This window comes from Rhopalosiphum padi, chromosome 2 (genome assembly GCF_020882245.1).
Source record: "Rhopalosiphum padi isolate XX-2018 chromosome 2, ASM2088224v1, whole genome shotgun sequence".
Taxonomy (NCBI): Eukaryota; Metazoa; Arthropoda; class Insecta; order Hemiptera; family Aphididae; genus Rhopalosiphum; species Rhopalosiphum padi.
Window position 1 is genome coordinate 90,064,533 of NC_083598.1, and position 14,303 is coordinate 90,078,835.

The 14,303-nt window shown below is 24.8% G+C and overlaps 2 protein-coding genes across 10 annotated transcripts in view; one reads left to right on the forward strand and one right to left on the reverse strand.

The window, feature by feature from the left end:
- The first annotated feature begins 365 nt into the window (after positions 1 to 365).
- Positions 366 to 4,386, forward strand: LOC132920343 (uncharacterized). The gene is made up of 7 exons (XM_060982645.1): positions 366 to 613; positions 698 to 904; positions 968 to 1,122; positions 1,185 to 1,350; positions 1,461 to 1,655; positions 1,730 to 1,923; positions 3,742 to 4,386. Exons 1-7 carry the CDS (start codon positions 524 to 526, stop codon positions 3,974 to 3,976), a joined length of 1,242 nt encoding a protein of 413 aa, XP_060838628.1. The 5' UTR covers positions 366 to 523; the 3' UTR covers positions 3,977 to 4,386.
- Positions 4,387 to 5,283: 897 nt separating this feature from the next.
- The window catches only part of LOC132920344 (aquaporin-like), a 37,486-nt gene continuing 28,466 nt past the window's right edge, over positions 5,284 to 14,303 (reverse strand). For 7 of the 9 annotated variants that reach the window (XM_060982650.1, XM_060982649.1, XM_060982646.1 and 4 more), the window contains 5 exons: positions 7,674 to 7,870; positions 7,463 to 7,606; positions 7,174 to 7,392; positions 6,378 to 6,458; positions 5,284 to 6,297 (listed from right to left, as the gene is read on the reverse strand). In XM_060982650.1, the coding sequence (XP_060838633.1) occupies positions 6,202 to 6,297; positions 6,378 to 6,458; positions 7,174 to 7,392; positions 7,463 to 7,606; positions 7,674 to 7,870 (737 nt within the window). In that variant the 3' untranslated portion in view covers positions 5,284 to 6,201. Of the gene's footprint in view, positions 6,298 to 6,377; positions 6,459 to 7,173; positions 7,393 to 7,462; positions 7,607 to 7,673; positions 7,871 to 7,932; positions 8,087 to 12,168; positions 12,254 to 14,303 lie in introns of those variants that run through there. The other 2 variants (XM_060982654.1, XM_060982655.1) reach the window with 2 other exon arrangements.

Consider the following 14,303-nt stretch of genomic DNA (forward strand, 5'->3'; position numbering starts at 1 on the left):
CATTGTTTTTTAGTACAATTTTAAAAATTGATATTATATACTTTAGTCAAAATATATTCATTTTAAATATTTTAATGTCTGATCATTTTTAAGTTATTAAAATCAAAAACTGGTTTTCATGTATGAAGAATTCAATAGTTATATTTTTTAATATAGTAAGTTTAGGATTGGCTGTTTAAAATATGAACTATTGTGTATAATCAAACCTTTGTTATTATGCACACATTTTGCTACTAATACATAATACATAGTACATACTACATAATATTTGGTGCAATTGGTGCATAATACTTTGTGATGTCATAAAAAAAAGTAGTTATATTTTTATCACATAACAGAAGCTATATGGTTGTCTTCTTGATTGTACTTAACTGCTTGAGTGTATACGGATGTGCGTCAGTCCCCACGCTGACATAAGTCGTATAAACAAAAATGTATTCGTAATTGACGAATGGGTCTCGTACTCGGGAATATTTCAGCTTCAGTTTAATCATATGCATCCTGTAGTCAAGAACACTGCACCATGACGTCTGGATCTAAAAATATAGATTTGTTCTTTTTGCAATCTATGATTGACAAAATCGAACCTGGAGTGAAAATTAATTCATACGAAGTGAGCGATATGAAATTGTATAATATTATAAAGTAGGTACGTTTATTAATATTGGGTTCGATCGAATTACGGTGTATTTTACAGATAGCGTTAGGATCAAAACGAGGTGATAACTACACGTCAATGTTGTACAGAATCCAACTAAATGGTGACAACGGATGGTCAAAATCTCTGTTCTACAAGTGTTTGCCCGATAACAAACAGGCGAGAAATACGTATAAATCCGAAATACTGTTTAATAATGAAGTAACATTCTATACAAAATCATTTACAGCATTGATGAAATATCAAGTCCGTATAATAAAGTATAATATAATATTTATTTTTATCGTGAGGCTTACAATAATGCTTTAGGAGCACAAAAAATTGGTTGAAACTTTTAATAGTGTGCCGAAATGTTATTTGGCCCAAAGTGATATCGTCATATTAGAAGATATGCGATGCAAAGGATTCACCATGTTAGACAGAATGAAGGGTCTAGATTTTAATCACTGTAGAGCTATACTAAGGTAGGTAAAGCTTTGGTGGAAATATGATTTTATCAATTTAAGTTGGCGTGATGTTTTTTTAGAGTTTTGGGAAAATTCCATGGGTTATCGTTGTCTATGAAAGTCGATGAACCGGAAAAGTTTAAAGAATGCATTTCGGATGCAATAAATGAAGTATACTACAAGAGTGAAAACGAATTGTGGTACAAAGGATATTACAGACGAGCTGCAGAGAACGCAGAGAAAATGGTAAATATACATATCGATGTCCATAATATGCTTGATTATTATCCTTAGTCAATAATCGTATAATATAATATTAACAATAATATTCGCGGTATTTTTTTTATTTCTAACAGCTGGAGTCTGAATTGACTGAAGATGAAAAACCAAAATATTTGGATAAATTTCGGAAATTTGTTAACCACGAATCGTTCTTTGGGTATATGGTGGGACTGGTGTCGCCAAAAGAATCGCTAGCTGTGCTTTGTCACGGTGACTGTTGGACGAACAATTTTTTGTTTCAGTACGCTCAAGACGGAAGTATATCTGAAGTAATAAGACGTAACATTATTTATAAACCAAAAACAATTGCAAATTATAATAATTTTTATCATCAATTTTCAAGGTGTCTATTGTAGACTTTCAGTTGGCTAGGTATGGCTCTCCCGCATTGGACTTGGTCAGTCTTTTGTATTGCTGTACTAGCGTAGAGTTAAGGAAACAGTATTTACCTGAACTGTTGGAAGAATATTATGATTCAATAGTCAGTGTCTTAACGCAAACAGACTGCTTGAATCATTATCCAGATATTCGACAAAAGTAAGTACGACATTTTTTTATTTTTTTTTTATTCAAGACTGAATTATTTAAAATAACTAGGTAGGTACAATAATTGTATAGAAATTAATCTTAATAGTCTTAAAATTAAAATAATTGTGTAAAATATATCGACGACAATTATAAGTTTTTCTCGGAGAAATGTAATTATTCAATATTGATATAGGTATGTACTTACTAAATAATCGAATCAAACATTCTATTATAAATACAAATACTTTTTATGATAATTAAATAATGGGACTAAAACACTTCTATAAACTATAATTAATGTATGACATTGGCATAGCACCTATAACTTATTGCATTTGATTTAGTTTTAATATATTGTTGAATTACGCTGTTAGTGATAATTTTTTTTAAATATTTAATAATTTAAATATATTGTTTTAATGTTAATAAAAAATTAATATTTCTTTATTTGTCATCTTAAAAATAATGGACCTTTTTCAATAAATTATAAAAATATATCAATTCCTGAAACTCATAATTCATATGATGTTTATAGCTTATTAAGCTTATCATAAAGTTAATTCGTTTTAATTGTGTTTATACTTAGATATTATATATTTATATATTAAAACTGAAACAAAAATAAAAATGATTGAAAGATAAATAAATTTTAACTCGTGTGCAGTTAAGTAATACAATAGTCAATAAGTACTTGTATATTGTATAATATTATTATGAATCAGAACAATATGTGTTAGCCGTTGAGCTATGATGAGCTTTTAAAATATGAATATAATTTCTTATCATAAACACTCAGATTTTCATTCAGAATCGATCGTTAATTTAGTTTCTATTTTCATATTTTCTGGTAAATCACTGTAATTCTTTAATAGGTATTTATAATATAATAGAAAATTTTATATTAATTTGTCTTCTTGTGTTGGGAATAAAAGGTACCTACTATATTTTTCTATTACAATGAAACCTCCCTTAACGGAAACCTCTAAATAGCCGACATTTTTTGAGGAACAAGGACATTTTCACTACTTTTCTATAGGAAAACCTCTAAATAACGAACACTTTTATGGCATTTTAAATTTTGATTTTAATAATTTATATCGTAAATTTGTGGAATTAGAAAGTGCATTAACATACAAAATGACTGCGTGTCAAAATATAAGAAACAATCTAAAATAACTGATTTTTTTAATATATGTTAGTTTTAATTTTTATATTATCAATTTTTTTTTATATTTTTACATCTTTTTTATGTATTTTTAAAAATACATAAAAATAATAAAAATAAATTAAATGTATTATGTACCTATATGTATATGTATAAATAATTTTAATTATAATTTCAACTTTTTATTTCTCCCTCTAATTACTGGACACCTCCAAATAGCAGACAAAATTTCAGCGATTGAAAGTGTCCGGTATTTAGAGGTTTCACTGTACTAGCAACATTTTTAAATATTGTCCAATTGTTTATATGGTCCGTTCGTCGCTGCGAAAAAAAGCCAATTTGAAAGTGTTCAGAAAATAACTAGGTATTAAAGTTTATTGATTTTGTTCTAAAAATTTGAGATTGACCCCACGGCCCACATGATAACTTTTCGGTTCTCGAGTTGAAATATTTAACGAATCGTGTATAGTCGTTACTATCTCCTATACCTAACTATTATTGATTCTGAGTAGGTATTAAATTCGGTACACTATTCTGAAATTAATATCTACTGTTTTTAATTAAAATTGGATTAATATTACCTATTGTTATTAAATCATTTTTAACTGTTACTTGTTTTTTTATAAACAAATAAATGAATGAATGGGTCATATCATCTACAGGTTATATGAAGAGGTGCGTGAATACAACGTGTTCGGTCTAGGAGTGGCACTAGATATGATACCGATCATTACATGTGACTCGGAGCTGGCTCCTGACATGTATACCGAAGATACGATCAACATAGACGACGAACCCAGTAAGGAACCTTATCCCGTCATGACCACGAGCAACTTATGCCGCCAAATGATTGCTGACTTGGTTAAAGAACTCGTGGATAATGGATGTTTAACATAATGGGTTTATAGGCTAGTTAACACGATGTATGACTGTCATTATTTTGTCATTTATTTATACATATTATATTAATTATAGCCATGGATATTAGATGAAACATGAGGTTTTGCTGTTTTTTTTTTAAATTTGTAATTCTTATAATTGTATTCTATTATATTATCATTGTCGTTTAATAATAGGTAGTATACGATATCTACGTAATAATTATTATAGTGTTTTACGGATTTTGTGTTCATTTAAATGTTATAATAATATTAGAATAATTAAACGATAAAAAAAATATCGTTTTATGGTGCTGTCGTTTTATAGCAAAATCATTATATAAATTTAATCATGAGTTAACAATGTTACACCCTATCATCAAACTTTTAATTTGTGATAATAAAAAAAAAATGTTTAACAAGTAAAAATTGTATCATTTTTAATAAATAGATTTAAATTTTAATCTCATACAATATTTAAATTATCATATTTTTTCCTTGATCATTGAAACTACCCAACTGTAGAATTTTGGATTTTAACATAGCTTAGACATTGGAGTACTAAAAGTATTATAATGTACACTAAAAATCATCTATTTAATTTGTTAGTACTTAGTACAATGTAGGTAGGTACTTCAAATTTAAATACTTGAATAAATTAAATACAATTATACAAATATAAAGTACAATCTTTTTTTCAAACCATTAATTTATTTTAAAAATATAACCTTTTACTTTAAATAGATACCCAATAAAATGTTTACAAAACAACAAAAAAATGTATACATAATAGTTATAAAAATAACTGTTATGTTAGTCAGTAAAGTACTGTTTTAGGTATCTTTTTCAAATAATAAAAATAAATTTGAGTGGACGGAATACAATTTTAAATCAAGTTTTCTGTCAAACGATTCATAACAATATCCAGTTTGCTCTGAAGTAGATAAGAATTCTGCTCATATTTTTAAAAATAACAATCATCAGATCTTAACAATATTAAATGCTATCTATTACTTATTAGTGTATATGGAAACCATTTTGCACACTTTATTTTGACTCAAAAACTAATTTTGTACTTCCTAAAAATTATTTTAAATGTCTTAATTATCAGATGACAGTTACCTTAGTTAATCTAAGATTAAATTTATCACACCTAGGTTTATCGGAGATAAGTGAGCATATACACATTATTTGATTGTTACAAAAACATTATAATATTAATAATATTATTTTGCTAATATTTTTGTTACTTTCAATAAATACCTATTAATTATTACACGGTCAGAATAGAGAATATGTATGGCACAATAATTAAAAAATTAGACAGACGGTAACCAATATTATATTGCTGACACTTATGATGAGAAAAAAATATTTAAATAATTAATAATATATATCACAGAAATATTTTATAGATATTTAAACATAGATTTCTCAGAAAAAAAATAATAAAATATAAAAAATAAAAATATTACTATTACTAGGTACCTATATTATAATATATTATAGGTACATATTACATGCATAAATACATAATACAAATACTATTATGTGTATTTTAGTACAAAATTATAATAGATAAGGCTAGGCACCATACATATAACATAATCACTTATTGAACTGAGACACAATTAATATTAATATTGGATATCATCGAATATGATGATATTTAACATTTATATTGTTATAAAACTTAATAGTTAGATTGTCATGTTGTTTTTATGCGTATTTTATATTTATTATTAAAATAATCCACATTATAAATACATAAAAAAATAATTTTATTATGCACTTAAAATAAAAATATAATATATATTATTCATTATAAATATATAATACATATAATCATTATTATGTATTATTGTATAAAAATGAATAAAATTATTGCCAATATATAAATATCAGTTAATTTTACTTAAATAAATCTACATAATACTGTTAGTAAACAACATTGTAGATAGCTTGATGTATAAAGTATACATAGCTTATGTATAAAGAAAACTCATATACAGTAGGAAAAAAAATCTAGTAGAATAAAATCAAATAGTTAAAAGACTAAATAATTTGATGGAGATAAAAAAATAATTAAGTAGATAATTAAACATAGAGATGAATGTACCATAAAGAATATTACAGGACACAATTTACACTGACTTCAGCATTTAATGTAAAAAAAGTACAATGGAAACTGAATTTGAGCGCTGTCATATATGTGATACTTAGTCTATTAAAAAAACAATATCACTATTTTTCTCGTTCTTCGTTATCTAATGCCATAAAAATATATTTGTAGAAAAGTGTTGATGTTATTGTTCCAGAGAATGGACCAACCCAGTAAATCTAAAGACAAAATAAATAATTGAACACATTTGTATACATCAATATTCAAAAGTTATACTTATTACAATGTTAAAACTTACCCAATGCATATTCCATGAATTGTTGTAAATTGCTGGTGCTAATGATCGTGCTGGGTTCAAACTATTTCCAGTGAAGGGGCCCTAGAAGAAAAATTCAAATATAGTAAAAATTAATAGGCAATAAAATATAAAAGGGTTTTTATTTCTGATTGTGAGGTGATACAATTCATATTTTATGCTTTTTATTATTTGTAATAAATAATAATTCAAGATACTTTATTTTCTTTGTTTAACAAATATTTATTAAAAAAACTCATTTACAATTCTTAAAAATATCCTTCAAAGTAAGTTTATAACAAAAAACACTAAATATTAAATAAAATGTATATCTGATTATAAAAAGTTAATAATTAACTGTTTGAAGACAATTTACAAAATATTTAATCTTGTGATTTTCTTATAGATTTTTGATTATATTGTGCTTTATTTAAGTTAAAATAATATGTTATATAAATATAAAATACATTCTCATAAATCTGTGTTATACCTACACTTTAATACCTAATAACCTAATCATTAATAAATTATTTACATTTTGTGTCACTATACCACATTACCACTAGAGTATATATTTAATAATATTTTAATACAGAGAGTCATTAATTACATAAATTAGTTTCAATTACGTATTAAAATTTGTATGTACAGTATCTACCAAATAAATGATAATATAATAGTAGCAATAGAAACAATTTTAGGTAAAATATTTCAATATTAAATGATTATCTTTTTATCTTAAAGTCGTTAACTGAATACTTTTAACAATAATTAATAATCACATTTTAAAAGTACTTACAACAACAACTGATGTCAGGAATATCATAACTAAAAATTTCAGAGAACCACAATCTCCATTACCACTTTTAGGATCCCAGACAGCACATACTAGAAGTATTAAAACTCCAGTTGTTATAGCTTCAATTAAAAGGGCTTGCCATGTAGTTAATCCAACAACTGGGCTTGTTACACAAACTCCAGAATCTGATGAATTCAATATATTATAAGGTGAAATAGCCTATAAAATAATAAAAACAAAAATTCAATCTTCCTTTTGATTACTTGAATTATTCAATTTAGATTCTTACCACTAAAACTCCATAACCGATGATAGCTCCTAAAAACTCAGCAGTGAAATAAACAATAGATGTTAATATTGGTAATTTACCAAGCAATAATGCACACAATGTAACACACGGATTTATATGACAGTCACTGATACGACCAATAATCTGAATTTAATGAAAAATTAATATTAGTAAACAATATATTATAAGTATATATTTATAGGATACTTACAACAATAGTAACAGCTACAATTCCAGCAAATGCAATAGCACCACTGTATTGACCAAGTTCACCGCCCGGATATTTAGGAACTAATCCCATACAACCAAAGAACATTAAAAATGCAGTACCAAACAGTTCAGCTAAGAATATTGATACAAGTTTCTGCCATGGCTGACGTTCATACAATTGATTCTGTTCAGCCGTACCTGAAAGAAGTAACACATCAATGAGTTTTGTTTTGTTATTAAATAAATGTAACATAGTTTACCTTGATTTATTAAAGGCACAGTATCAAAAGTTAAATAATTCATTTAAATGTTGAACACTAAGTACTTTAATAAGTTGTATTTAAAAACATATTAAATAACGCTGCGACTGTTTTAATTAAGTTTGTTTAATATGAGCCTATAAAAGTCAACTATGACTAGGTAATGTCAAAAAAAATATACTACCTACTATAGTTGAAGGTATAATTTATTAAGGTTAAATAGGTAGTTATATTAAGAATATTTAATTAGGAAAAAATTCAAATTTCATGTAAGCATTTTCTTACTTCTTATTTAATAAATTATTATTTATTACCTAACTATGCGTCATACTATTCATACTAAATATATACAATAATAAATCTAGTATAGTCTATACGTATACTATAAACTATATAGGTATAATAAATAACTAAAATCTAAATAGGTATGGACTTTGAATATAAAATGATCACAACTTGGTGAAAAGAAAAAGAGGGAGTCTTCAGCTGCTTATAGTTCTTATCATTAGTGGTTGACATTACCTAATACCTATATTATTTTAAAATAGAAAACGATTATAAGACAGTAGACACTGAAGTAACCAACCTTAGTATGAGCATAATAGAACGAAATTAAATTTATTGTGGGCACTGGCTACTGAGTACATCATACACAGTACCTACCTATTTAGTTTCTAATGATAAGTACTTTATGTCTATACACTATACTACTATACTATTATAGTTACTTATATTATGGTAATATAATTCCATCACACGGATTTATATAGTTCTATTATAATAACATTATACTGACATACTGTTAGTAGTAAGTTACTACTAGTAACATTTATGATACACAAATAACTAAATAAGTATTTACTATTTAGTATATTACAAAATACATTGTATGCTAACTGCGTTCCGATTAACATCGACGATTGACAAATCAGTCGAATCACACAACGTTATCATCAGTTATCTTATCAATAAATTTGAAAACAATATCGGCGGGTATTTGTTTTGGCTATTGGTCAAATATATAGTAAACAAAATAAGAATTCGAGGACTATATTTTTATAGTGGCTACATAGTACATAATACTATTACTTTTTATTATATTATTATTTCTTGTGTTTATTCTGACGTTGTCTTCCATGAATTATATTAAACACAAATACAAAATTGCATTAATAATATATTTTTTTAGTCTTATGGTTTATTACTATCACCATAATTCGACACAGCGAAATCATGGATTTCGTCAGGTAATATTTTAACAAATCCTAAACAATATATTACATTATACATTACTGGAAAATATACGTAATCCATAGGGTATAGGTATGAAATTGCTCGACTATAACGCATGCATCAATACGTTTTAAACGAAAACTATACCTCAGACGTACGTCAATAGGTACGCCATTTAAATAATGAAATAACCAATCTACCGTAATAACAACCACCAACTATCAAGTGGACAAAAACAAAAGAGAAAACGCTTTTCAATTTTTGAATTGCTTCGCATCGTCGGAGCTCGACAATAATATTCATTATTATGTATTCATCGTGTACTCAATATTATTAGGCAAAACAACGTGATGATTAAAATGTACCAATTATCTATTCATATAAGAACTATTAATATTATAATTTAAAATTAATAATCATTATCAATAAATAAACATGAAATTATCAAATGTCAATATAATATATAATACTATTTAAAATATATTTTATAGTTAATAGGTACTAATAAAGTAAAACAGTCAATTCTAGACTCCACCTCTGAAGACTTCTCTTGAAATCCAAACTCTGTCCAATACACTCGCCATATAATAAATAAATAATACGATTTGTGTCAAAAAAATTATACATAGTATTCAGTTATGAGGTTCTGAAAAATCCTCAACTACTAAATAATCGGAATAGTGAACCAATATTTTGCGGGTTAGGTATTCCTGTGTGACTCCATTCTGTTCACCTAAATTTTAAATACATGTAACTCATAAGACACTTCTACAAATTTCAAGTTTTATAATTTTAAAAAATATTTTGCTTTAGAATATGAAGTTTAAAATGTATGCCGTCGTTCAAAAAAGTAAAACTTAAAAAAATATAACGATAAAAAAATGTTATTTTATTTCAGTTGGAAATGATGTAAGAGAAAAATATATTAAAAATGTTAATATATTTTGAAGTAATGAGTTTGGTTTGATAAAAGGATCATTCAGTACAAAGACAAAATTACAATTTATAGTTAAAATATTAAATTATATTCTCTATAATTTACTTAAAATCAAATATTCACATATTTCACACATTAGACGGGACGCGATTAGTTCTTATACTCTGTCTAGGGACTAGCAAAGGAACATGCTGCAGCTCGACAAAAATTTTCTGTGCTTCCCTAGGCGAAACCCTGCCATAGTAAACCCGGTTTAGCCGGGAATCACGTGAGAGAATAAAGAGAAATAACAATATTAATATCATATCAATTAACAATAATATGGAAATTAATATTACCTATATATCATGATAATATAAAAATTTATCAAGCTTTTAAAATGATAGACAAGACAATCAGGTGTGGATCCAGGAGGGCAAGGGGACATGTTCCCCACCACCGTAAATATGTTCTGGACCCGTGCCTGAAGACAATATCATAATATAAATTATGTTTTTCGTTTAGCTGTATTATTACATGTACCTAATCAATTGAATTGAATACCAATAAAATATCTTTCTAATATAATTTTAATATTTTTTTTTTCTCTGTATACGTGTCGAAATATGGTCATATTTTTCAATATTGAACTGTCTTTTTTTTATCGTTTAACGCTAACATACATTGTAGGCAAACATATACCATATGTGACATAATATAACATATAATTATATTATTCAGAAGTTTTTGATATTTTGTTGTACATTTTACTTTTTTCTAACTATTACGTTAGTTACCATTCTACCAATACAAAGAAATTTATTATTTGTTTCTTTTAAATATAGATAAGCATTACTATACATGAAATAAAATTAATAAAATATAAAATTTAACAATTAAATGAACAGGAGGTATACTAATAAAATATGTTTAAAAGATAGATATATCGATATCAAAATTTTAAAGCTACAAATTTATCTTAAGTTTATATAAAATAAAATATGATGAATAATAACTTTAAAAACGTCTATGTTCCTACAACTTATTTTTATTTAAAAAAGAGGTAAATACTTTAGAATTATTTCTAGATAAAAAATATTGGTTATAAAATACAAATATAAATATAATATGAATTAATCAATTATTAATATAATTTTTTCTAATTTATATGTTTATATATATATTATAAATACAAAACTTTTCATAAATGTCCTATTTATTTAAACTTAAAAAATACATTATTTTAGTCTATTTTATTATATTTTTTTATGTTTATACTAAAATTTCGAAGTGTATAATACTTTATGACAATTCATTTAATTGTATTATATACTTAAAAAGTTCAAAGTATATAGCATCAATCAGTAGTTATCAATAAAATACACTAAATACAGTACTTACATAAAAATGCAAATTATATAATATTATAGGAGTTTTTGAAATATATGTACTCATTGTACCCCATATATTGCATATACATCGTAGTACCTATTACATAATTATCTAAAAGGTAAAAAAAAATTCAATCGCAATATGGATTGAATTTACAAGTTTATTTTTTTTTTTATTTAAATAATACTTTCGATTTAGACTAACAATAACTTAATTGTTGTTTTAATATAATGCACTTTAAAGGTTGGAGTGAATAAATGAGTCCTATGGACATATCTCATAACAACAAATTTACAACAAAACTTAATTGTATTATGTACTTTAGTGTCTTAAAAAAAAGAATATAAAAATGTAAACGTTTATATTAAATTTATTTGTATATAATATAATAAAGGTACTCAATGTAGGTCAAAGATCTTCGACCAGAAAATAGTGAAATCGTAACGCTAAATTAATGAAACTTCGAAATAAATGTAAGTACTGTTATATTTACAACTAGTGAACAATGTATAACTGTATAAAACATTATAATACAAGTAATAATAATAAAACATATATTTTTAATGTATATATAGGTACATTTATATTTTTAGAAAAAAATTAATCCGTGATAAGTTTTGTACTTTTTAATATCTATAAATAATATATTTTATTTAGACTATCTACTTAATTAATGTGAGAATATAGTAATATACCTGTCTTATACCGATAAATGGAATAATTATTGATATGTTTTTGATTTTTTAATTCAACTAGATCTTCCATTTTAATTAATTTGCATTAATGAAATTATTTAATATAATTAAAAACTTATAATTTATTAGTTATTTTACAATTGTTATATATATTATGTAGCAGTAATGTATACTATTTTAATTTAGTTTAATAGACTCGTAAAGTGATGCATGTCCTGCACAAATAGAATAACACTATTAAATAGTTAGAAAAATATGATAGGTACCCATTAGATACAAGCTTGTACAATCCCCACCCGTAAAAAGCCAAAAATAACATAATAGCTGTAAATATTAACTTCTTGCAGTCAATTGTTCAAAGCAAATACATTTGTCAGCTGTCAGTTTTTTCATTACATAATACAACGAATAAATTATTTTTAAGCTATACTAAGCGCCAATAATGGTAAATATTTTTAAATGTACCTACCTATCTATGTAAAAGATAATTTTTATTGAAATGATGTACTTGAATATTTGATATTTTGTATTAACTTTTTTTATGTCATATTACTAATATACTAATATGTGTATATTGTCGAATAGAACTGAACCGAACACCTAGTGTTCGGTTTGGTTCGTAATTCGAACCGAACTATTTACCAATTTTTAGATTACCTATATTTTTATTTTAAATCAGTTTTTTTTTTGGAATTTCCTATTTTAATATTTTATAAAAGTTATTATATCTAAATGCATTAAACACTTAAAAATATAAATATTGTTGGTAGGTAGGTACTTTATATTTTTAAAATTGTTATCAGAATTAATAGTATTATATGTTAAATATTGTTAATTAATAATTATTAGATTTACTATATATTTTTAGGTATACTAATCTTTTTATAATAGAAAAAAAAAATAACGAATTCGAATTTTAGTTCGATAAATAAATTTAGTAGTTCGGTTTGGTTCGGCTTCGCAATACTTAGATAATGTTCGGTTCGAAACCAAAAAAATCAGATTCGATCCATCACTATTATAGGTATTTTAATCATAAAAGTTTATGATTTAGGTACCATACACCTATAAGATATACATTTTCTAGTGTTATACATTTGATAAGTTTCAAATAATTCAAATTATAAATACCTGTCTAAATTTAATTTATTCAGTACACACTACATTCTATACACAAAATTTTAAATAAAATAGAAAAATCGAAATGTACCTTTATATGATAATAGTTTTAAGTCATTATGTCGATTTATAGAGACTATAAGGATATGATGTATCTGACGAATTCAAACAATTCTTCTAAAAACGATCCATAACTGATCTTATTTAAGTTAAGCCATACGTTATATGTTTATAACTATTGAAATAATCGACATGAATATGCAAACGTATATAACATTCAAAGAGACACAAGGAACAAATTCATTCAATAATAAAATATATAATGTCCAAGTACATTTGCCTCAATTTTAATCAGCTATAAAAAATATAATTAGCCACCAAAAACATAAATTTTATAATCCAGAATTAATAAAAACTATAAAGCTTATCAGTCAATATATAGCATAATAAATTAATAATGATTTTCTATAACACTAAACATAAGTATTATTAGTATTATCAGTTATAATTGAATTAATTATTAAATATAATTTAAATTTAAATGATAGGTATATAAACAACAAATTTAACTATAGTGGCGTAATATTAAAAAGAACTGAGATAACTTTTTAACAATTTTACACTATATAAACGTACAAGCAGTAAAGTTATAAAACTATTGTTTTTTTTTTAAGGATAATATTTTTTAATACTTATACATATTGCAGAAAAAATCTCAATTTTGAAGAAAGTATTCTTATATTTTTGTGTATTTAACTTTTAATTGAACACCCACTGTCATTCATGATATGTATAGCAAAGTCTAGAAGTTATCAACTTCGAGAAATAAACATAATTCTAAAATAAATTATAACTCAGATACCAATTAGTTTAAATCTCCAATTATTTAAGTTGAAAACGGACTTCATTTTAATTCTTATATTAATACTTATCTAACTAAATGACAATAGTAAACTATATTTTGGTTAAACAAAGCTTTTTTTTAGTTTATTTGATTTTAGTTACGAAAAATTAAA

Coding starts and splice junctions, on each gene's coding strand:
- LOC132920343 (XM_060982645.1), top strand. CDS start 524: ATGACGTCTGGATCTAAAAATATAGATTTGTTCTTTTTGCAATCTATG. Junction 614..697: donor TGAAAATTAATTCATACGAA/GTGAGCGATATG, acceptor TGTATTTTACAG/ATAGCGTTAGGATCAAAACG. Junction 1,924..3,741: donor TATCCAGATATTCGACAAAA/GTAAGTACGACA, acceptor TATCATCTACAG/GTTATATGAAGAGGTGCGTG.